Below are 25,329 nucleotides of genomic sequence, written 5' to 3' on the forward strand. Positions count from 1 at the left end.
GAGGTCAAGCATTGAGATAGAAAAGGCTAGAATTAAATTGCATGTGTGTTATGGTGAACTCCAAATTAAAGGAATATTTTATTATAGTTCCTTAATAATATTGGGAGACTTTGTATATATTGTAAATAGAAATCACCATTGTGAATATCCCTCGATTTAAATGGATCAAAGATCCATACAATTTATTTAGTTGAGTTTTAAAAACTAAATGACATGATGGCATGATGCAATGCAAAAGATGCAATAATGAATGCAACAAACAAGACAAATCGCACGACGAAACTCGGAATACATGGAGGGCATCTGGAGCATTGGTCTCGGGTCGTCACGTATGGTTAGGAACCCTTAACCATCTTTGATCAATGAGCTAGTCTAGTAGAGGCTTACTAGGGACAGGGTATTTTTTTATGTATTCACACATGTATTTCAGTTTCCGATCAATACAATTCTAGCATGAATAATAAACCTTTATCATGAATAAGGAAATATAAAATAACAACTTTGTTATTGCCTCTAGGGAATATTTCCTTCAGTCTCACAATAACTAGGCATATTAATGGGCTATGGAGATGCCCATCAATAGATTTCAATGTGAGTGCGTAGGGATTGCCATGCAATGGATGCACTAGAGCTATGAGTTTATAAAAGCTCAAAAAGAAACTAAGTGGTGTGCATCCAACTCGCTTTCTCACGAAGACCTAGGCCAATTTGAGGAAGCCCATCATTGGAATATACAAGCCAAGTTCTGTAATGAAAAATTCCCACTAGTATATGCAAGTGACAACATAGGAGACTCTTGATCATGAAGATCATTATGCTACTTTAAAGCACAAGTGTGGAAAAGCATAGTAGCATTGCCCCTTCTCTCTTCTCTTGCATTTTTATTTTTTTTTCTCTTTTTTGGTGGGCTTCTTTGACCTCTTTTATTTTTGTAAAGTCTGGAGACTCATCCCAACTTGTGAGGGAATCATAGCTTCCATCATCCTTTCCTCACATGGGACAATGCTCTGGCAATGATGATCATCGCACTTTTATTTACTTACAACTCAAGAATTACAACTCGATATTAGAAAAACGGAACGGTGGAAGTTGCATGGCAATATATCTCGGAATGGCTATGAAAATGCCATAATAGGTAGGTATGGTGGCTGTTTTGTGGAAGGGTATATGGTGGGTTTAATGCACCGGCGAAGGTTGCGCTGTACTAGAGAGGCTAGCAATGGTGGAAGAGTGAGAGTGCGTATAATCCATGGGCTCAACATTAGTCATAAAGAACTCACATACTTATTGCAAAAATCTACTAGTCATCAAAACAAAGTATTAGATGCATTCTCCTAGGGGAGAGGTTGGTAGGAGTTAACCATCTCGCGCTTCCGACCTCCACACAAAGGATGGCAATAAAAAAATCATGCTCCGACTTCATCACATAACGGTTCACCATATGTGCATGATATAGGAATCACAAAATTTAACACAAGTATTTATACCAATCCAAAGTTACTCACTAGCATGACTCTAATATCACCATCTTTATATCTCAAAACAATCATAAGGAATCAAACTTCTCATAGTATTCAATGCTCTTTATATGAAAGTTTTTATTATATCCCTCTTGGATGCCCATCATATTAGGACTAAATGCATAACCTAAGAAAATTACCATGCTGTTTAGAGAGACTCTCAAAATAATATAAGTGAATCATGAGAGTTCAACAATTTCTATAAAATAAAGCCACCAGCATGCTCTAAAAAGATATAAGTGAAGCACTAGAGCAAATTGCCTAGCTCAAAAGCTATAAGTGAAGCACATAGAGTATTCTAATAAATTCATGATTCATGCATATCCCCATCAAAAGGTGTGTACAAAAAGGATGACTGTGGCAAACTAAAAAGCAAAGACTCATATCATACAAGGCGCTCGAAGAAAAACACATATCATGTGGTGAATAAAAATATAGCCTCGGTAAATTTACCGATAGACGAAGACAAAAGAGGGGATGCCATTCGGGGTATCCCCAAGCTTAGATGCTTGGTTGTCCTTGAATAATACCTTGGGGTGCCTTGGGCATCCCCAATCTTAGGCTCTTGCCACTCTTTATTCCATAGTCTATCAAATCTTTACCCAAAACTTGAAACCTTGACAACACAAAACTCAACAGAAAACTCATGAGATCCATTAGTATAAGAAAATAAGTCACCACTTTTTGGTTCTATTGTGAACACATTATTTATTTATATTGTTGCAGTATCTACTGTATTCCAACTTCTCCATGGTTCATACCCCCGATAAGATTCATTAAAATAAGCAAACAACACCTAAAAAACAGAATATGTCAAAAACAGAACAATCCGTAGCAATCTGAAAACTTTGAATACTTCTATAACTCCAAAAAATCTGAAAAATTAGGACAACTTGGAAATTTTGTATATAAATCTTGTGTAAAAAAATCAGATCAAAATACGCTTTTGTGATATTTTAAAATTGTTTTATTGGGCACAAAAGTTTCTGTTTTTCAACAAGATCAAATCAACTATCACCATAAGCCATCCCAAAGGTCTTACTTGGCTCAAACACTAATTAAAACACCAAAACACAATTACTTCAGAGGTAATAATGTGTATTTATTGAAAAATAGAACCAAAAACATAAAAATGAAATTGGGTTGCCTCCTAACAAGCGCTATTGTTTAATGCCCCTAGCTAGGCACAAAACACAGATCTAGGTATTGTCATCTTTGGTATGCAATCCATATGTAGCTCTCATAATAGATTCACATGGGAAATTAATTTTCTTTCTTGGAAAGTGTTCCATGCCCTTCCTTAACAAAAATTGAAATCTAATGTTTCCTTCTTTTATATCAATAATTGCACCAATCGTTCTAAGGAAAGGTCTACCAAAAATAATAGGACATGTAGGATTGCGATCTATATCAAGCATAATAAAATCTACGGGTGCATAATTCCTATTTGCAAAAATAAGAATGTCACTAATCCTTCCCATAGGTTTTTTAACAGTGGAATCCGCAAGATGCAAATTTAAAGAACAATCATCAAATTCACGAAAACCTAACACATCACATAAAGTTTTCGGAATCATGGAAATGACAGCACCCAAATTACACAAAGCATGGCATTCATAATCCTTAAATTTAATCTTAATTGTAGGTTCCCACTCATCATAAAGCTTTCTAGGAATAGGAACTTCCAACTAAACATTTTCTTCAAAAGATTTCATCATACCATCAATGCTATGTTTAGTAAAAGATTTATTTTGACTATAAGCATGAGGAGAATTCAACATGGATTGCAACAAGGAAACACAATCTATCAAATAAAAAATATCATAATTAAAATCCTGTTGGAAATATGCCCTAGAGGCAATAATAAAAGTATTATTATTATATTTCCTTGTTCATGATAATTGTCTTTTATTCATGCTATAACTGTATTATCCGGAAATCGTAATACACGTGTGAATACATAGACCACAATATGTCCCTAGTGAGCCTCTAGTTGACTAGCTCGTTGTGATCAACGGATAGTCATGGTTTCCTGGCTATGGACATTGGATGTCGTTGATAACGGGATCACATCATTAGGAGAATGATGTGATGGACAAGACCCAATCCTAAGACTAGCACAAAAGATCGTGTAGTTCATTTGCTAGAGCTTTGCCAATGTCAAGTATCTCTTCCTTTGACCATGAGATCGTGTAACTCCTGGATACCGTAGGAGTGCCTTGGGTGTATCAAACATCACAACGTAACTGGGTGACTATAAATATGCACTACAGGCATCTCCGAAAGTATCTATTGTTTTATGCGGATCGAGACTGGGATTTGTCACTCCGTGTAAACAGAGAGGTATCTCTGGGCCCACTCGGTAGGACATCATCATATGCGCAATGTGACCAAGGAGTTGATCACGGGATGATGTGTTACGGAACGAGTAAAGTGACTTGCCGGTAACGAGATTGAACAAGGTATCGATATACCGACGATCGAATCTCGGGCAAGTAAAATACCGCCTGACAAAGGGAATTGTATACGGGATCGATTGAGTCCTTGACATCGTGGTTCATCCGATGAGATCATCGTGGAACATGTGGGAGCCATCATGGGTATCCAGATCCCGCTGTTGGTTATTGACCGGAGAACGTCTCGGTCATGTCTGCATATCTCCCGAACCCGTAGGGTCTACACACTTAAGGTTCGATGACGCTAGGGTTATAAAGGAAGCTTGTATGTGGTAACCGAATGTTGTTCGGAGTCCCGGATGAGATCCCGGACGTCACGAGGAGTTCCGGAATGGTCCGGAGGTAAAGATTTATATATAGGAAGTCCTGTTTCGGCCATCGGGACAAGTTTCGGGGTCATCGGTATTGTACCGGGACCACCGGAAGGGTCCCGGGGGCCCACCGGGTGGGGCCACCTGCCCCGGGGGGCCACATGGGCTGTAGGGGGTGCGCCTTGGCCTACATGGGCCAAGGGCACCAGCCCCTAGAGGCCCATGCGCCAAGATAAAGGAAAAAGGGGAGAGTCCTAAAAGGGGAAGGCACCTCCGAGGTGCCTTGGGGAGGATGGACTCCTCCCCATCCTTAGCCGCACCCCTTCCTTGGAGGAGGGGGCAAGGCTGCGCCTCCCCCCTCTCCCTTGGCCCTATATATAGTGGGGAAAAGGAGGAGCAATCATACCTAAGGCCTTTGGTTGCCTCCCTCTCCCTCCCGTGACACATCTCCTCTCCCGTAGGTGCTCGGCGAAGCCCTGCAGGATTGCCACGCTCCTCCACCACCACCACGCCGTTGTGCTGCTGTTGGATGGAGTCTTCCTCAACCTCTCCCTCTCTCCTTGCTGGATCAAGGCGTGGGAGACGTCACCGGGCTGTACGTGTGTTGAACGCGGAGGTGCCGTCCGTTCGGCACTTGATCATCGGTGATCTGAATCACAACGAGTACGACTCCATCAACCCCGTTCACTTGAACGCTTCCGCTTAGCGATCTACAAGGGTATGTAGATGCAAACTCTCCTCTCCTTTCTACTCGTTGCTGGTCTCTCCATAGATAGATCTTGGTGATTCGTAGGAAAATTTTTGAATTTCTGCTACGTTCCCCAACAGTGGCATCATGAGCTAGGTCTATTGCGTAGATTCTTTGCACGAGTAGAACACAAAGTAGTTGTGGGCGTTGATGTTGTTCAATATGCTTACCGTTACTAGTCCAATCTTGTTTCGACGGTATTGTGGGATGAAGCGGCCCGGACCGACCTTACACGTACTCTTACGTGAGACAGGTTCCACCGATTGACATGCACTTGGTGCATAAGGTGGCTAGCGGGTGCCAGTCTCTCCCACTTTAGTCGGAACGGATTCGATGAAAAGGGTCCTTATGAAGGGTAAATAGAAATTGGCATATCACGTTGTGGTCTTGCGTAGGTAAGAAACGTTCTTGCTAGAAACCCATAGCAGCCACGTAAAACATGCAACAACAATTAGAGGACGTCTAACTTGTTTTTGCAGGGTATGCTATGTGATGTGATATGGCCAAAAGGATGTGATGAATGATATATGTGATGTATGAGATTGATCATGTTCTTGTAATAGGATTCACGACTTGCATGTCGATGAGTAAGACAACCGGCAGGAGCCATAGGAGTTGTCTTTATTTTTTGTATGACCTGCGTGTCATTGAAGAACGCCATGTAAACTACTTTACTTTATTGCTAAACGCGTTAGTCATAGAAGTAGAAGTAGTCGTTGGCGTGACAACTTCATGAAGACACGATGATGGAGATCATGATGATGGAGATCATGGTGTCAAGCCGGTGACAAGATGATCATGGAGCCCCGAAGATGAAGATCAAAGGAGCTATATGATATTGGCCATATCATGTCACTACTCTATTTGATTGCATGTGATGTTTATCATGTTTATGCATCTTGTTTGCTTAGAACGACGGTAGTAAATAAGATGATCCCTTACAACAATTTCAAGAAGTGTTCTCCCCTAACTGTGCACCGTTGCTACAGTTCGTCGCTTCTAAGCACCACGTGATGATCGGGTGTGATGGATTCTTACGTTCACATACAACGGGTGTAAGACAGATTTACACAGCAATACACTTAGGGTTAACTTGACGAGCCTAGCATGTACAGACATGGCCTCGGAACACGGAGACCGAAAGGTCGAGCATGAGTCGTATAGTAGATACGATCAACATGAAGATGTTCACCGATGATGACTAGTCCGTCTCACGTGATGATCGGACACGACCTAGTTGACTCGGATCATATAATCACTTAGATGACTAGAGGGATGTCTATCTGAGTGGGAGTTCATAAGATGAACTTAATTATCCTGAACATAGTCAAAAGACCTTTTGCAAATTATGTCGTAGCTCGCGCTTTAGTTCTACTGTTTTAGATATGTTCCTAGAGAAAATATAGTTCAAAGTTGATAGTAGCGATTATGCGATCAGTAGAAAGCTTATGTCCTTAATGCACCGCTCAGTGTGCTGAACCCCAAACGTCGTTTGTGGATGTTGTGAACATCAGACATACACGTTTTGATAACTACGTGATAGTTCAGTTAAACGGTTTAGAGTTGAGGCACTAAAGACGTTTTCGAAACGTCGCGGAACATATGAGATGTTTCGAGGGCTGAAATTGGGATTTCAGGCTCGTGCCCATGTCAAGAGGTATAAGACCTCCGACGATTTTCTTAGCCTGCAAACTAAGGGAGAAAAGCTCAATCGTTGAGCTTGTGCTCAGATTGTCTGAGTATAACAATCACTTGAATCAAGTGGGAGTTGATCTTCCAGATGAAATAGTGATAGTTTCTCCGAAGTCATTACCACCAAGCTGCTAGAGCTTCGTGATGAACTATAATATATCAGGGACATATATGATGGTCCTTGAGATATTCGCAATGTTTGACACCGCGAAAGTAGAAATCAAGAAGGAGCATCAATCGTTGATGGTCAGTGAGACCACTAGTTTCAAGAAGGGCAAGGGCAAGAAGGGATACTTCATGAAACGGCAATTCAGCTGCTGCACCAATGAAGAAACCCGAGGTTGAACCCAAACCCGAGACTAAGTGCTTCTGTAATAAGGGGAACAACCACTGGAGCAGCATTACCCTAGATACTTGGTAGATGAGAAGGCTGGCAAGGTCGATAGAAGTATATTGGATATACATTATGTTAATGTGTACTTTACTAGTACTCCTAGTAGCACCAGGGTATTGGATACCGGTTCGGTTGCTAAGTATTAGTAACTCGAAATAAAAGCTATGGAATAAACGGAGACTAGCTAAAGGTGAGCTGACGATATATGTTGGAAGTGTTTCCAAGGTTGATATGATCAAGCATCGCACGCTCCCTCTACCACCGAGATTGGTGTTTGCGTTGAGCATAGACATGATTGGATTATGTCTATCGCAATACGGTTATTCATTTAAGGAGAATAATGGTTACTCTGTTTATGTGAATAATACCTTCAATGGTCTTACACCTAAAATGAATGGTTTATTGAATCTCGATCGTAGTGATACACATTTTCATGCCAAAAGATATAAGATAGTAATGATAGTACCACTTACTTGTGGCACTGCTGTGTAAGTCATATTGGTATAAAACGCATGAAGAAGCTCCATGTTGATGGATCTTTGGACTCACTCGTTTTTGAAAAGTTTGAGACATGCGAACCATGTCTATTGGTGTATATGCATGAAGAAACTCCATCCAAATGGACCGTTCGGACTCACTTGATTTTGAATCACTTGAGATATGCAAATCATACCACATAGGCAAGATGACTGAAAAGCCTCGGTTTCAATAAGATGGAACAAGATAGCAACTTGTTGGAAGTAACACATTTTGATGTGTGCAGTCCAATAAGTGCTGAGGCATGCAGTAAATATCGTTATGTTCTTACTTCACAGATGATTCGAGTAGATGTTGAGTATATTTACTTGATGAAACACAAGTCTGAATTATTGAATGGTTCAAGTAATTTCAGAGTGAAGTAGAAGATCATTGTGACAAGAGGATAAAATGTCTATGATATGATCATAGAGATGAATATCTGAGTTACGAGTTTTGGCACACAATTAAGACATTGTGGAAATTGTTTCACAATTAATATCGCCTGGAACACCATAGTGTGATGGTATGTCCGAACATCATAGTTGCACCCTATTGGATATGGTGCGTACCATGATGTCTCTTATCGAATTACCACTATTGTTCATGGGTTAAGCATTAGAGACAACCACATTCACTTTAAATAGGGCACCACGTAATTCCGTTGAGATGACACCGTTTGAATTATGGTTTAGAGAAACCTAAGTTGTCGTTTCTTAAAAGTTTGGGGCTGCGACGCTTATATGAAAAAGTTTCAGGTTGATAAGCTCGAACCCAAAGCGGATAAAATGCATCTTCATAGGAAACCCAAAACAGTTGGGTATACCTCCTAATTCAGATCCGAAAGCAATATGGATTGTTTCTAGAATCGGGTCCTTTCTCGAGGAAAGGTTTCTCTCGAAAGAGTTGAGTGGGAGGATGGTGGAGACTTGATGAGGTTATTGAACCGTCTCTTCAACTAGTGTGTGGCAAGGCACATGAAGTTGTTCCTGTGGCACCTACACCAATTGAAGTGGAAGCTTATGATATTGATCATGAAACTTCGGATCAAGTCACTACCAAACCTCGTGGGATGACAAGGATGCATACTACTTCAGAGTGGTACGTAATCCTATCTTGGAAGTCATGTTGCTGGACAACAATGAACCTACGAGCTATGGAGAAACGATGGTGGGCCCGGATTCCGATAAATGGCTCGAGGCCATAAAATCCGAGAACGGATCCATGGACTTTGGTGGACTTGCCCGATGATCGGCAAGCCATTAAGATAAATGGATCTTTAAGAAGAAGACAGACGTGGATGGTAATGTCACCGTCCATGAAGCTTGACTTGTGGCGAAAAGTTTTTCACAAGTTCAAGGAGTTGACTACGATGAGATTTTCTCATCCGTAGCGATGCTTAAAGTCCGTCGGATTCATGTTAGCATTAGCTGTATTTATGAAATCTGGCAGATGGATATCAAAACGAGTTTCCTTACCAGTTTTCGTGAGGAAAGGTTGTATGTGATACAATCAGAAAAGTTTTGTCGATCCTAAGGATGCTAAAAGGTATGCTAGCTCCAGCGATCCTTCTGAGGACTGGAGTAAGCATCTCGGAGTTGGAATGTACACTTTGATGAGATGATCAAAGATTTTGGATTTATACAAAGTTTATGAGAAACTTGTATTTCCAAAGAAGTGAGTGGGAGCACTATAGAATTTCTGATGAGTATATGTTGTTGACATATTGATGATCAGAGATGATGTAGAATTTCTAGAAAGCATATAGGGTTATTTGAAAGGTGTTTTTCAATAGAAAACATGGATTAAGCTACTTGAACACTGAGCATCAAGATCTATAAGGATAGATCAAAATGCTTAATAATACTTTCAAATGAGCACATACCTTGACATGATCTTGAAGGTATTCAAGATGGATCAGTCAAAGAAGAAGTTCTTGCCTGAGTTGTAAGGTACGAAGTTAAGACTTAAAGCTCGACCACGGCAGAATAGAGAGAAAGGACGAAGGTCGTCCCCTATGCTTAAGACGTAGGCTCTTCAGTATGCTATGCTGTGTACCGCACCTGAAGTGTGCCTTGCCATGAGTCAGTCAAGGGGTACAAGAGTGATCCAAGAATGACTCACAGGACAGCGGTCAAAGTTATCCTTAGTAACTAGTGGACTAAGGAATTTTTCTCAATTATGGAGGTGGTAAAAGAGTTCGTCGTAAAGGGTTATGACGATGCAAGCTTGACACCTATCCGGATAGCTCTGAGTAGAGAGACCGGATACATATAATGGAGCAACAATTTTGAATAGCTCCAAGTAGAACAGTTATTTGGAATAGCTCCAAATAGAGCGTGGTAGCTGCATCTAGGAGATGACATAGAGATTTGTAAAGCACACACGGATCTGAAAGGTTCAGACCCGTTGACTAAAACCTCTCTCACAAGCAACATGATCAAACATAAAAACTCATTGAGTGTCAATCACATAGTGATGTGAACTAGACTACTGACTCTAGTAAACTCTTGGGTATTACTCACATGGCGATGTGACCTGTGAGTGTTAATCACATGGCGATGTGAACTAGATTATTGACTCTAGTGCAAGTGGGAGACTGTTGGAAATATGCCCTAGAGGCAATAATAAAAGTATTATTATTATATTTCCTTGTTCATGATAATTGTCTTTTATTCATGCTATAACTGTATTATCCGGAAATCGTAATACACGTGTGAATACATAGACCACAATATGTCCCTAGTGAGCCTCTAGTTGACTAGCTCGTTGTGATCAACGGATAGTCATGGTTTCCTGGCTATGGACATTGGATGTCGTTGATAACGGGATCACATCGTTAGGAGAATGATGTGATGGACAAGACCCAATCCTAAGACTAGCACAAAAGATCGTGTAGTTCATTTGCTAGAGCTTTGCTAATGTCAAGTATCTCTTCCTTTGACCATGAGATCGTGTAACTCCTGGATACCGTAGGAGTGCCTTGGGTGTATCAAACGTCACAATGTAACTGGGTGACTATAAAGATGCACTACAGGCATCTCCGAAAGTATCTATTGTTTTATGCGGATCGAGACTGGGATTTGTCACTCCGTGTAAACAGAGAGGTATCTCTGGGCCCACTCGGTAGGACATCATCATATGCGCAATGTGACCAAGGAGTTGATCACGGGATGATGTGTTACGGAACGAGTAAAGTGACTTGCCGGTAACGAGATTGAACAAGGTATCGATATATCGACGATCGAATCTCGGGCAAGTAAAATACCGCCTGACAAAGGGAATTGTATACGGGATCGATTGAGTCCTTGACATCGTGGTTCATCCGATGAGATCATCGTGGAACATGTGGGAGCCATCATGGGTATCCAGATCCCGCTGTTGGTTATTGACCGGAGAACGTCTCGGTCATGTCTGCATATCTCCCGAACCCGTAGGGTCTACACACTTAAGATTCGATGACGCTAGGGTTATAAAGGAAGCTTGTATGTGGTAACCGAATGTTGTTCGGAGTCCCGGATGAGATCTCGGACGTCACGAGGAGTTCTGGAATGGTCCGGAGGTAAAGATTTATATATAGGAAGTCCTGTTTCGGCCATCGGGACAAGTTTCGGGGTCATCGGTATTGTACCGGGACCACCGGAAGGGTCCCGGGGGCCCACCGGGTGGGGCCACCTGCCCCGGGGGGCCACATGGGCTGTAGGGGGTGCGCCTTGGCCTACATGGGCCAAGGGCACCAGCCCCTAGAGGCCCATGCGCCAAGATAAAGGAAAAAGGGGAGAGTCCTAAAGGGGGAAGGCACCTCCGAGGTGCCTTGGGGAGGATGGACTCCTCCCCCCCTCCTTAGCCGCACCCCTTTCTTGGAGTAGGGGGCAAGGCTGCGCCTCCCCCTTCTCCCCTGCCCCTATATATAGTGGAGGGGAGGGAGGGCATCCATACCTGAGCCCTTGGCGCCTCCCTCCCTCCCGTGACACCTCCTCCTCTCCCGTAGGTGCTTGGCGAAGCCCTGCAGGATTGCCACGCTCCTCCACCACCACCACGCCGTTGTGCTGCTGCTGGATGGAGTCTTCCTCAACCTCTCCCTCTCTCCTTGCTGGATCAAGGCGTGGGAGACGTCACCGGGCTGTACGTGTGTTGAACGCGGAGGTGCCGTCCGTTCGGCACTAGGATCATCGGTGATCTGAATCACGACGAGTACGACTCCATCAACCCCGTTCACTTGAACGCTTCCGCTTAGCGATCTACAAGGGTATGTAGATGCACTCCCCTTTCTACTCGTTGCTGGTCTCTCCATAGATAGATCTTGGTGTTTCGTAGGAAATTTTTTGAATTTCTGCTACGTTCCCCAACAAATCCTTGAAATCCAAGAGAGTGGGTTCATTGCTACTTAAAGTTCTGACCTCTCCTATCCCACTTTTATCAATTTTTGCATTAAGATCTATAAACTCCGAATCAATAGGAGCACTATTACTAGCAAACAATTTCATAATTTCATCCATCTTTCCACTCAAAGTATTAATTTCTTCAATCACATGCACTTTTTTACTAGTAGAAGATCTTTCGGTATGCCATTGAGAGTAATTAGTCGTAATATTATCTAGGATTTTAGTAGCTTCTCCTAATGTGATTTCCATAAAATTACCTCCCGCGGCCGAACCTAAAAGATTTCTAGAAGCGAAATTCAATCCAGCATAAAAAAATTATATGATCATCCATAAACTTAAACAATGAGTAGGGCAATTTGTTATCATCAATTTCATACTCTCACAATATTGTGCAACATGTTCATGATCAAGTTTCTTATAATTCATTATATCGTTCCTAAGGGAGATGTCTTAGCGGGAGGAAAATACTTGGAAATAAAAGCATCTTTACACTTATTCCATGAATCAATACTATTTTTAGGCAAAGATGAAAACCAAGTTTTAGCACGATCTCGTAGTGAGAACGGAAATAGCTTCAATTTAACAATATCATTATCCACATATTTCTTCTTTTGCATATCACACAACTCAACAAAAGTATTTAGATGGGATGCGACATCTTCACTAGGAAGTCCAGAAAATTGATTTTTCATAACAAGATTCAGCAAAGCAGCATTAATTTCATAAGATTCCACACTAGTGGCGGGAGCAATTGGAGTACTAATAAAATCATTATTATTAGTATTGGAAAAGTCACACAACTTGGTATTTTCTTGAGACATCGTGACGAAGCAAGCAATCTAGCACACGAGCAAACGAAAAGACAAACGGAAGAAGGGCGAATAAACAGGCAAATCTTTTTTTATTTTTCTGAAAAAGTTTTAGAAGTGGGGGAGAGGAAAACAAGAGGCAAATGTAAAATAATGTAATGCAAGTGATGAGAGTTTATGATGGGTACTTGGTAGGCTTGATGTAGATCTCCCCGGCAATGGCGCCAAAAATTCTTCCTGCTACTTCTTGAGCTTGTGTTGGTTTTTCCCCAGAAGAGGAAAGGGTGATGCAGCAAAGTAGAGATAAGTATTTCACTCCATTTTGAGAACCAATGTATCAATCTAGTAGGAGATACACGCAAGTCTCCAGTCTATGCACCTACACAAACAATCAAACACTTTCACCAAACGCGATAAAGGGGTTGTCAATCCCTTCACGGTTACTTGCAAGGATGAGATCTGATAGAGATAGATATAAAAGATTACTGAAACCTAAAACAAAGTAAAAACTATTAAATTGCAGCGAGGTATTTTTGGGTTTTTTGGTTTATAGATCTGAAAATATATCATGGAAAAAAGACCCCGGGGCCATAGGTTTCACCAGAGGCTTCTCTCTTGAGGGAAAATAATATGGTGGGTGAAAAAATTACTGTCGAGCAATTGATAGAAAAGCACAAAGTTATGACGATATCCAAGGCAATGATTATGAAAATAGGCATCACGTCCGTGTCAAGTAGACCGACATCATGCCTGCATCTACTACTATTACTCCACACATCGACCACTATCCAACATGCATCTAGAGTATTAAGTTCATAAGAATGGAGTAACGCCTTAAGTAAGTTGACATGATGTAGAGGGATAAACTCAAGAAATATGATGAAAACCCCATCTTTTTACCCTTGATGGCAACAATACAATACGTGCCTCGCCACCCCTACTTTGTCACTGAGTGAGGACACCGCAAGATTGAACCCAAAACTAAGCACATCTCCCATTGCAAGAAGAACCAATCTAGTTGGCCAAACCAAACCGATAGTTCGAGGAGAATACAAAGATATCAAATCATGCATATAAGAATTCAGAGAAGATTCAAATAATATTCATAGATAAACTGATCATAAATCCACAATTTATCAGATCTCGACAAACACACCGCAAAAGAATATTACATCAGATAGATCTCCAAGAACATCGAGGAGAACATGGTATTAAGGATCAAAGAGAGAGAAGCAGCCAGCTAGCTACTAGCTATGGACCCGTAGGTCTATGGTAAACTACCCACGCTTCGTCGAAAGGGCAAAGGAGTTGATGTAGATGCCCTCCGTGAATCCCCCTCCAGCAGGATGCTAGAAAAGCCCTAAGATGTGATCTCATGGGTACAAAAGGTTACAACGGCGAAAATGTATTTGTGTAGACGCCTTTTATCGTTTGGGAATATTTGGGAATTTATAGGCCAAGAATTAGGGTTGGAGGAGCTTCGAGGGGCCCACAAGCCCTCAGGGCGCGCCCCTGAGGATTGTGTCTGCCTCGGGACTCCTCTGACTTCATATCCATGTCCTACGTGTGTCTTCTAGTCCAAGAAAAATCATCACGAAAGTTTTATTCCTTATGGACTCCGTTTGATATTCCTTTTCTATAAAATTCAAAAAACTAAAAAAACTGAAACTGGCACTGGGCTCTGGGTTAATAAGTTAGTCCCAAAAATAATATAAAATAGCATATTAATGCACATAAAACATCCAAAATAGATAATATAATAGCATGGAACAATAAAAAATTATAGATATGTTGGAGACGTATCATCGGTCAAACAGTTCCTCTGTCGTTTCAATGAGGAGCGACGTAAAGCTATTGGAGAAGAGGTAGCCCGGCTCTTGGTAGCTGGGTTTATCATTGAAGTTTTTCACCCGGAGTGGTTGGCTAACCCTGTCCTAGTACTTAAGAAAAACGGCACATGGTGCATGTGTGTTGATTACACGGACCTCAACAAAGCTTGTCCAGCTGACCCATTTTCTCTTCCCCGTATTGATCAGATCATTGATGTAACAGTGGGTTGTGAGAGTTTATGTTTCCTGGATGCTTATTCTGGTTATCATCAGATTAAGATGGCAGTCAAAGACCAAGAGAAGACAGCTTTCATCACACCTATTGGGGCTTTCTGCTATGTTTTTATGCCTTTTGGGCTCAAGAGTGCCCAGGTGACTTATCAACGTTGCGTTCAGAATTGTTTTGTGGTCAGATCATCCGCAATGTTCATGCTTATGTCGATGATATTGTGATTAAATCAAGGAAGAAAGAGACCTTGCTTGCTGACTTGAAAGAAACCTTTCGCAATCTTCGGGTCTACAAGATGATGCTTAACCTAACCAAGTGTGTTTTTGGTGTACATGCAGGCAAATTGCTAGGGTTTCTGGTTTCAGAACGACGCATTGAGGCTAACCCGGAGAAACTCAAGGCTATCACCTCTCTGTCTAAGCCGGCCTGTGTCAATGGCGTTCAGCGCCTGGCGGGTCGTATTGCAACCCTGAGCCGGTTCATAAGCCGTCTGGGTGAGAAGGTGATTCCTTTGTATCAGATGATGAAAAAACGGATCATTTTGTCTGGAGTGATGCCGCTAACGAGGCATTCAAAGCACTTAAAAAGCAGTTAGCTGAGCCACCCATCTTGGCTGCTCCGATTGACAAAGCGCCTATGCTCTTGTACGTGGCAGCTAATAATAAAGCCATCAGCATGGTAGTTGTTGTGGAGCGCAAGGAAGGAGGGAAAGAATACCCAGTACATCGGTTGGTTTATGATGTCAGTGAAGTCTTAACAAAATCTAAGAAGAGATATCCACATTGGCAGAAGCTTGTATTTGGAGCGTCCATGGCGAGTCGCAAGTTGAATCATTATTTCCTTGGGCACCCAATCACAGTGGTCAGTTCAACCCCTTTGGGAGACATCATACAAAACAGAGAGGCTACTAGTCGGGTTGCTAAATGGGCCTCGAACGGCCATCAAGTCACAGGCTTTGGTGGATTCCATTAATGATTGAAAAGAACTGCAAGCACCTGAGGAGAAGCCGGATAACACATATTGAACTATACACTTTGATGGGCCCAGACAGTTGGAAGGCTCGGGGGCTGGAGTTATTTTGGAATCCCCAGGAGGTGATAAATTTTGTTATGTCTTAAGGCTCATGTTCCCTTGTACTAACAATGCAACTAAGTATGAAGCTTTGCTCCAAGGACTCCGAATGTCCAAGGAAATGAACTTGAGCCGGGTTAGGTGTCTGGGCGACTCAGACTTGGTGGCATAACAAGTATCAGGAAAGTGGGATTCTAAAGACCCGCTTATGGCGGCTTAGCGTCAGGCAGTGGATAACATTGTTGGACACTTTAAGGGGTACCAAGTGGATCACATAGACCGGTGCAAAAATGAGGTGGTTGACGCACTGTCTCGTCTTGGATCACAGTGTAAGCCGGTTCCCCCCAATGTGTTCCTTGATGTGTCACACAATCCTTTTGTCAAATTGCCATCGGAGGAGGATCTTGTTATTCCTAGCCCGGAGGGGCAGTTGGCGGCGGCTCTACATGCTATTCTAGATTGGAATCTGCCTTATTTGGCATACTTAACCAAAGGCGAGTTACCAGAAGATGAGCTCTTGGCAAGACAGATCATCAGACGTTCTATGTCCATGACAGTCATCAATGGCGAGTTACACAGGTGTACCGTCACGGGCGTGATTCAACGTTGTGTTTCTCCTGATGAAGGCTGTGAGATTCTTCATGAGATTCATGCTGGGGATTGTGGTCATCACGTCGGCTCAAGGTCTCTAATAGCTAAAGCTTTCAGGCATGATTTTTTCTGGTTGATGACTCACGCTAATGCTGAGGACATTGTGCGCAAATGTGATGGTGATACGTCTCCAACGTATCTATAATTTTTGATTGTTCCATGCTATTATATTATTTGTTTTGGATGTTTTATATGCATTAATATGCTATTTTATATTATTTTTGGGACTAACTTAATAACCCAGAGCCTAGTGCCAGTTTCTGTTTTCCTTGTTTTTGAGTTTTACAGAAAAGGAATATCAAACGGAGTCCAAAAGAAATAAAACTTTACGACAATTTTTCTTGGACCAGAAGACACATGTAGGACTTGGAGAGGAAGGCATAAGAGTCCCGAGGGCTCCACAAGCCCTCAGGGCGCGCCCTAGGGGGGCGCCCCTGGCTTGTGGGCCCCACAGGACTCCTCTAACCCTAATCTTTGGCCTATAAATTCTCAAATATTCCCAAACAACCAGAAGAGTCCACCAAAATACTTTTCCACCGCCGTAACCTTCTGTACCCGTGCGATCCCATCTTGGGACCTTTTCCGGCACCCTGTCGGAGGGGGATTCGATCACGGAGGGCTTCTACATCAACTCTATTCCCCTTCTGATGAAGGTGAATAGCCACAGACCTACGGGTCCACAGCAAGTAGCTAGATGGCTTCTCTCTCTTTGATCCTCAATACCATGTTCTCCTTGATGTTCTTGGAGACCTGCCCAATGTAATCTTATTTTACGGTGTGTTTGCCGAGGTCCGATGAATTGTGGATTTATGATCAGTTTATCTATGAATATTATTTGAATCTTCTCTGAATTCTTATATGCATGATTTGATATGTTTGTATTTCTCTTCTAATTATCGGTTTGGTTTGGCCAACTAGATTGGTTCTTCTTGCAATGGGAGAGGTGCTTTTTTGGGTTCAATCTTGCGGTGTCCTCACCCAGTGACAAAGTAGGGGTAGCGAGGCACGTATTTGTATTGTTGCCATCAAGGGTAAAAAGATGGAGTTTTCATCATATTGCTTGAGTTTATCCCTCTACATCATGTCATCCTACTTAAGGCGTTACTCCGTTCTTGTGAACTTAATACTCTAGATGCATGTTGGATAGTGGTCGATGTGTGGAGTAATAGTAGTAGATGCAGAATCATTTCGGTTTACTTGACATGGATATATAACTATATGCATAATCATTGCCTTGGATATCGTCATAACTTTGCACTTTTCTATCAATTTCTCGATAGCAATTTGTTCACCCACCGTATTATTTGCCTTGAAGAGAGAAGCCTCTAGTGAAACCTATGGCCCCCGGGTCTATTTTCCATCATATATTTTCAGATCTATAAATCAAATACCAAAAATATCTTGCTATAATTTATTTACTTTTATTTTGTGTTACGTTTAGTAATCTTTTATATTTATCTCTATCAGATCTCACCTTTGCAAGTGACCATGAAGGGATTGACAACCCCTTTATCGCGTTGGGCGCAAGTGTTTGATTGTTTGTGTAGGTGCATATATTGGAGACTTGCTTGTATCTCCTACTGGATTGATACCTTGGTTCTTAACTGAGGTAAATACTTATCTCTACTTTGTTGCATCACCCTTTCCTCTTCAAGGGAAAAACCAAAGCAAGCTCAAGAAGTAGCAGGAAGAATTTATGGCGTCGTTGCTAGGGAGATCTACATCAAGCCTACCAAAGTACCCATCATAAACTCTCATCTTTTGCATTAAATTATTTGCCATTTTATTCTCCCCTGTCGGGGTTTGGGGTCCCGACAAACCCTTAAGGTTCGAATACTGGGGTGCGTGCGAAGTCTTTCCCTCCAACCGATCTACGCTCTAGCTTGCTAGGGTCTTGTGGACGAACTCGACGAACTCACAGCACAGAAGAACACAAGGTTTATATTGGTTCGGGCCACCGTTGTGGTGTAATACCCTACTCCAGTGTGGTGGTGGTGGATTGCCTCTTGGGCTGATGATGAACAATACAAGGGCAGAACGACCTCCTGAGGTTGAGGTGTTCTTGTGCGTATGAACTTGTGTGTCTCCCTCCTTCTCTCTACTCCGATCCTGTCCTCCCAATGTGGTGGCTAGTCCTATTTATAGAGGTTCTGGTCCTCTTCCCAAATATCGAGCGGGAAGGGAGCCAACAATGGCAGGCTAATTTGAAGGGGGACAACTAGTACAAGCTATCCTGACAAAAGTAGTCTTCATCTGCATAAAGTTTTGGTGGTGACGCTGTTTTGGGCTCCACGATGACCTCCGTCTTGCAGTCCTTGGTCTTGGTCTTGTTGCACCGAAATGGCAACCTTTGCCTGAGGCCTTGGTACTCTACGGCTGCGCTTTCCCCCTTTGCACCAAAGAGGAAACAAGGACGCTGTGCGCGCTGGCGCCCGCCTAGTGTCGATCGTCACGACTCACGTCACGAGAACCTCATGAGGTTCGCCTCGCCTTGATATCTCCGCTCCTCGTGAGCCTGCCTAGCTAGGCCACTCTAGAGGAGGTCTTGCGTCATCCGCCTCGCGAGGCTTGACCCCTTGCGAGGGTCTTGGGCGCTTTGTTGGTGGAGATGGGTCGTACGGCCTGCTGGCTCAGCCACGCCGCGGGCCCCAGGCAGGCAAGTCTGGGGACCCCCGTTCCCAGAACGCCGACAGTAGCCCCCGGGCCCAAGGTACGCTCAGGCTTGGCTTCGCGGCAAAGCCAAGGGTCAAACTCGAAGCGCCACGGGCCCCAAAAGCTTGCGGCCTCGATTGACGCGTGACGGTTGATTGAACGTGGGTGTCTCCGCTTCCCCACGCTGCTTCGGCGACTACACGACTTGACAAGTCCCTGCGACATGCAAGGGAAACCATCATTAGCTGCGATCATGGGGGACGCCGGTTGGCCTTCTCTTGCTATAAATGGGGAGGGGGCGGATCCCCCGTTGCCCATCTCTTCCTCGCTTGCTTCCTCCTTCTTGCTCCATTGCTCGCAGTGCCTCCGATGGCACCTCAAAGGAAGTTCTCTGCCTGTCGGGGATATACCCCGCGGTATGACCCGGCCGGAATCATGACCCGACCGGGCTTGGCGACTCACCAAATACCTGGCTGGAGCTTGGCGACTCACTGGCGATCCGCCCGGACATGGCGGCTTACATGTAACCTGCCCGGACATTGTGACTCACTGGAGACCCGGCGGGCAGATCAGACGGACGACAAGGCCCAAGGCCCAGCGGGCCGGCTTATACTCTGGTGGGCCGGCTTAAGAGGAAAGGGATGACCAATATTTCCTTTACGAGGAAGCAAGACCCGGACTTGTATTCAATTTGTGAGAAAGGATAGACTAGTCCTAGTCCTACTAGGACTCCACATGTAACCCGCCCCTTCAACATATATAAGGAGGGGCAGGGCTCCCCAAAGAGTGACAGAAAATAATCTCTAGGGCTAGACACAAAGAGCCGGCTTATGGCGACTCCCTCATGATCATAATGAGACCTAGCCACAAACATCATGTAGGGTTATTACCGGATGATGTTTCCCGGGGCCCGAAGCTGTCTAAACCCTTGTGTTGTGTTGCGTCTCTCGATTCCGCTCAACCCCTCTCAAGCTACCACATAGATGCGTTGGTTTCGCGACTAAGTCCTCACACTAAGAACATCTGCCGTGACAATTCCACAACAGTTGGCGCCCACCGTCGGGCTGCGCACGGTGGTGATGAGTTTTTGGAGGGATCTTTCCTAGAGATCGAGAAGTTCGCAAGTTTTCAGATGAAGAAAGACTTGGCTCACAAGGATCTGCATCAACTTCAAGTTCATCCGACCAGATTTACAATCCGAGAGATTTAACATGGAGAAAAAAATTAGAGTTGCAGTTTTGATCAGCCACCGTCTTGCGATTGGTTTGATTGCTTTCAAGTCGCCAAGGCCGAGAGGATTTTCGAGATACGTGCAAATCATAAGACTGCAGTCGTCTGACCGCCGAGTTGCAGCTATGGCTCCACGCCTTCGCGTTTTGCTACAAATCCTACCAAATGCCATGAGGACCATCCAGAAAGTAGCAGCAGACGACGCGCGTACGTCACAATAGCGGATCTATACTATTATTAATACTACTATTAAAAGAGCAAACTTAAATTCCCCTAAAACCACACAGCAAAATGTACACGGAAGAACCAAAGACGTTAGATTAGTCAAAGTAAATCGCATCTAACAGTCTATATTACATCTAGAGTTTGTGACACAAACTAACGCTCCACATTAATTGTTCTGCCAGGCACGCCCACGTCCTGTCCCTCTCACGATCCACCTCGTCAGGCAAAGAGGCCGCCGCACATCACGCGCCTAACAAAATCATCCCCTGCCGTGATTGCGCCCCCGCTTCCTCCCCTCTACCGTGCTTCCCTTCTCCCCACGGACGCCATCCACGCCTCCGCCGCCGCCTCGCGCGACGGGCGCCATATCTCCCCTATTTCCCTCTCTTCTCCACGGCCACGCCGCGTCGCCGGCCGAGCCCCGTTGCGGTCGCTGTGAGCCGCCTCCCCGCCCTGCCCCGCAGCCCGCCCCACACCCTAAGCTGCAGCAAAGATGCCCGAGCGAGGCGGAGGGGATCGAGGCGTGCGGTTCGCGGTGACTGGCGGGCAGGGCTTCCTTGGCGCCGCCCAATGTCTGGAGCTGATCCACCGCGGCGCCCTGGAGGTCTGCTCCCTCGACCTGCAGGATTCCTCCTCCTGGTCCCAGCAGCTCCTCGACGCCGGCATCCGCTTCTTCCAAGTTTCGTATTGGTTCATCTTGGTTCGAGCCATATAAGCCCGTGGATCGACCCAGCGGTGCTGGATCTGAAGCACCAGATAGGGAGATGCCCCTTCGTGTATGCCTAGATACCAAAGGCAGAGTATTATGACCTCTACCACGAGTTCGACGTGAAGATGCTGCACCCGGTCAGGGACGACCAGCTGCAGGTGTTCTCGGCGAGGTTCAACGAGGTCTTCCGCAAATGCCAGTGCCCGGGCAATATCTGCTTCCTACATGGCATCTCAACGCATAATGGAAGGGTATATATTTTCTGGTGGACACTTGCTGTTGGGTTGCCTGTGAATGAATCAATTAAGATGGAGTTTTGTTTTGTCTATTTCAGCTTTGTGTAGCGATGAGGTTTTCCGAAGGATCCATTGGGGATAGGATGGCTCGACTTAAAGGTGGAAGGCTCCCTTTGTCAGATGTTTTAAGGTATGGTGGAAGGCTCCACATTTTTGTATTATCATAAGAATGCATTTTTCTGCAGAGGCAAATATACCCATTTTTAGATGAAGAGTCACCTAAGCATGCAGTTTGCAACTTTGTACCAGTTATGTGTTGAACGTGTTGTTTGATATTAACTGGCATGTATCCTTTCTCACCTTACTGCAGACACATTATCCTGTTGACTTTTGAGAATGCTTATGATGCTCTGTTTAGAAGATGTTTTCTTGAGTAGTACTACATATTTTTATGGTTTCCTGTAACTTGCAGATATGGCGCCGATTTGCCGCTTGGTGTGCTAGAACTACACTACATGGGAATATTTGTTCAGAATCTCCAGTCTTGTAATTTTCTCCTTGATGACAATGACCAGGAAGCATGGTTTTGTTTTATCCCATATATCAGTACATAAGTATGTTTAGCTTGGTGATTTGTCTATGGAAATTGGTGTTTTTTTATCTACTGCATCTGTTTTGATCTTTACGAAATAGGCTTTCGCCCCACTATATAGATATAGCAACCTCCCGATACAATCTGTTTTGATCTTTTTAAAGCACATCCCTTAAATTGGTGAATTTTTCTGTTAATGTAGAACCAATTTTAGCAAATGATATTCTTTGTTACGAGTTAGCGGCAGTCTGCGATATATCCAGAAAGATGCTATGCATGTTTCTCTATGTCTTATATCCTAACCTTCATTCTTTGATGACCAGTACAGATGAACTTGTTAAGAACCTTTACAATGATCACATTTGTGATTTAACTTCCCTTTTTTTAGCCTTTAGACAAGCTGAAACTGAGCATCAAAGTTTGGAATATTTTTACTGACAGCAACCAAGAGATGCCTAGGTCCCAAGATCTGATCAGGCGCAGGCTGTGTTGGCAAAAAGGACACCATCTTTGGCCTTTTCATCCTCTTGTTTCTTATATTTCCATGGAGAAGTCGAGTGTTAAGAGTTAACAGAAGTCAAGAACAAGCTCACCATCCATGATTTTTTAGGGTAAATATTTTGTAAGTAGTGACATCCTGGTTCTGCATTCAATCTACAATCATCAGTTCATTAAGTTCAGTTATGCGAGATTTGAATCAAGCCTTACATGATTTGCTCTTTTACTGATGGACTGATGAGGTCAGAGATGTATAACAGCCGTATTGATCCAAATGACAAGTATGGCAATGCTAACCTGCTTACCTAGAATTTTACCACATCCTAAGACTTGCAAATCTGTACAATAGGAATGGCTAGCTGTTTACCGTGACATGTAGTGGCATCTCTCACCATGTGTGCACATAGTGCTTAGGCATGATTATTGCATACTGTCGACAAGGGTGAGACGTTTTTCCTTAACTGTTTTTTTTAATTACTGGTTGAGCTCGGTTTCAACTCTTACCTGAGTAGTTGATCGGCAAGCCTGATGTAGGTGTATTGAAATTATGCAGTTCCATTAGCTCTGTAGTTGTCCAGTATACTAACGAGGCCTACATATTTTGCTGATGCAAGTTGGAGGTGAACATGAACTCTAGCAATCCAAAATAGCAGATACAAAATAACTGCAGCTCAGGCCATGTAGTTCTACAACAACCAAGGAAGAAGTCCCTTTTTTTAAGCCAACCTCAGCCAAGGAATTTAGGCTTATATGGGTGCTCTCTGTTTTTCAGAGGTGCGTGTACTGAGAGCGCCCACGATTCAGGCCAAAAAATCTAGACAAAGTGATAGCCCGTTGAAGGATGCTGATTGTGGCTATACAACTTCAACAACGTGCTTGCTACTCATGAGTGGCAAAGTATAACATGCCACCATTTTTTAAATAAGCCCCTTCAAATTATGTATGCAGTATGCTGGGAAGAACTCATGACAAAGCCTTGTTTGTATGCTTGTCTTAATGTATTTTCATACTGGCTCGAGTGATGTACTCTTGCCCCCTACATGACACCGCCTTTGCAGTGTATTCTTGGTCGCGTGTTGCTCAATTAGGTTATTCTATTTTTCTTTTTCTTTTTTATTCACTGTTGTTGGCATGAATTTGCCCGTGCATTTGGTCCTATCATTGACAACAATTTAAACCTGTTAATCCAGGAAGGATATGCACATCATTAGTGCACCTTTATTTATTTTGAGTATAAATGAGTAGTTAATTTGCTAATTAAATTTGTTTTTTTGCGGGTATATTCATCTCATTAGAAACGTCTTTTGTGTGGCTTGGTCTTCCTAAATATTGTGTGGGTTTTTTCCTTTCCTGGTTTAGCTTTGCGAAACAATGATTATTTGAGCGTGTGATCTACTCATGCCTATTTACCTTATTGTATAGTTTGCCATTCTAGAACACTAGATCTTTCTCCACAGCTGAGATGTTGATATGACAAGTTTAATTCGTGTTTAATCTTTGCAGAACTAATTTTGCTTCCCATACATGTCATACAAAAATGTTAAATTCCCATCATTTTTGTTCACGGATGTTGCACCACAGGTGATGAGAGACTCAGGATGGGGGCAAAACGGTCTTGACCACCGGCGGACTCATCTATCGTCTCACCATCACTCCCACGGGCAGCGTTATAGTTGAGTCCAGCAATTCAGTTCTGAAGATAACATGTAGGTTGAACCGAAGAGGAACGGATTACAACTTTTTTTAATATTTTTATTCAAAGTTGCATCTCTGTCATGTTCACATGGAGAATGACTATACTTATTATAAGCCCTTCCAAGTTCACACGAGAAATTAGACATTCTGCATTCTTGACTATACAACTATGATTTTTTGGATTAGGATTTCCTTGTCCTCTTGAACTTCACATGACATAATCAAAAGATAAGTGATTGGGTTTATATTAAGCTTGACCATGAGAGATGTGGGGATCATCAGGCACTACATATATTTGTACCCCCAACACACACACACATCAAATTTCTGGAATCTAAACTTAGAATTCAATACTCACATGAATTTCATAGGCTGCTTTGATCAAGATGAGTAGATGACACAAGTACACGCTTAGTATTCCCTCCATTCACAAATATAAGATGTTCTACCTTCTATATGAATTGGATGTAGATAGACACGTTTTAGTGTGCTTGTTCACTCATTTGAGTCCGTATGTAATTCATATTGAAATATCCAAATTATAGTATTTGTGAACGGAGGGAATAGTATACAGTGAGCTTCATTTCACCCAAGAGAGCTTCCATTACATGAAAAATAATTATTTTTTCATAAGAATTTGGATATTCAATACTCACATGAATTGTATAGGTTGTTTCGCTTACTAGTTAATTAAAGGAACAGGAAACATCACATGGCCAAGAATATGTGCGTGTATCCGTGATGCTTGCCGTTTTCTGCGAAACCTGCCATGAAGTTCGAATCAGACAAAGAACAGCAGGTCCGAGGTGCAGATATTGCCTTGTAGCGCTAAAAAAACAATCCGCTCCCAGATTCCATGTCGACCTCGGACGTACAAGTTG

The 25,329-nt window shown here is 43.1% G+C and overlaps 1 protein-coding gene across 4 annotated transcripts; it reads left to right on the top strand.

Moving 5' to 3' along the window:
• Positions 1-20,958: 20,958 nt before the first annotated feature.
• On the top strand, positions 20,959-24,596 carry LOC119274300 (E3 ubiquitin-protein ligase KEG-like). Of its 4 annotated transcripts, none has more exons than XR_005135116.1 (4): positions 20,959-21,678; positions 21,762-21,853; positions 22,136-22,877; positions 24,335-24,596. XR_005135116.1 is itself a non-coding variant. In XM_037554989.1 (4 exons), exons 1-4 carry the CDS (start codon positions 21,553-21,555, stop codon positions 24,370-24,372), a joined length of 330 nt encoding a protein of 109 aa, XP_037410886.1. In that variant the 5' UTR covers positions 20,964-21,552; the 3' UTR covers positions 24,373-24,596. The 4 variants fall into 4 exon arrangements, 2 of the variants coding, with proteins under 2 accessions (XP_037410886.1, XP_037410881.1); XR_005135115.1 differs by having other exon boundaries at positions 22,136-22,866; XM_037554989.1 differs by having other exon boundaries at positions 20,964-21,678; positions 22,136-22,209.
• Positions 24,597-25,329: the final 733 nt, after the last annotated feature.

This window comes from Triticum dicoccoides, chromosome 1A (assembly GCF_002162155.2).
Source record: "Triticum dicoccoides isolate Atlit2015 ecotype Zavitan chromosome 1A, WEW_v2.0, whole genome shotgun sequence".
In the NCBI taxonomy this organism is placed as follows: Eukaryota; Viridiplantae; Streptophyta; class Magnoliopsida; order Poales; family Poaceae; genus Triticum; species Triticum dicoccoides.

Bases quoted from the DNA above. Each gene is read 5' to 3' on its own strand.
- LOC119274300 (XM_037554984.1), top strand. From the start codon at position 21,553: ATGCTGCACCCGGTCAGGGACGACCAGCTGCAGGTGTTCTCGGCGAGG. The intron at 21,679-21,761 runs GTATATATTTTC...TGTCTATTTCAG, and splicing joins TCTCAACGCATAATGGAAGG to CTTTGTGTAGCGATGAGGTT. The intron at 21,854-22,135 runs GTATGGTGGAAG...TGTAACTTGCAG, and splicing joins CCTTTGTCAGATGTTTTAAG to ATATGGCGCCGATTTGCCGC.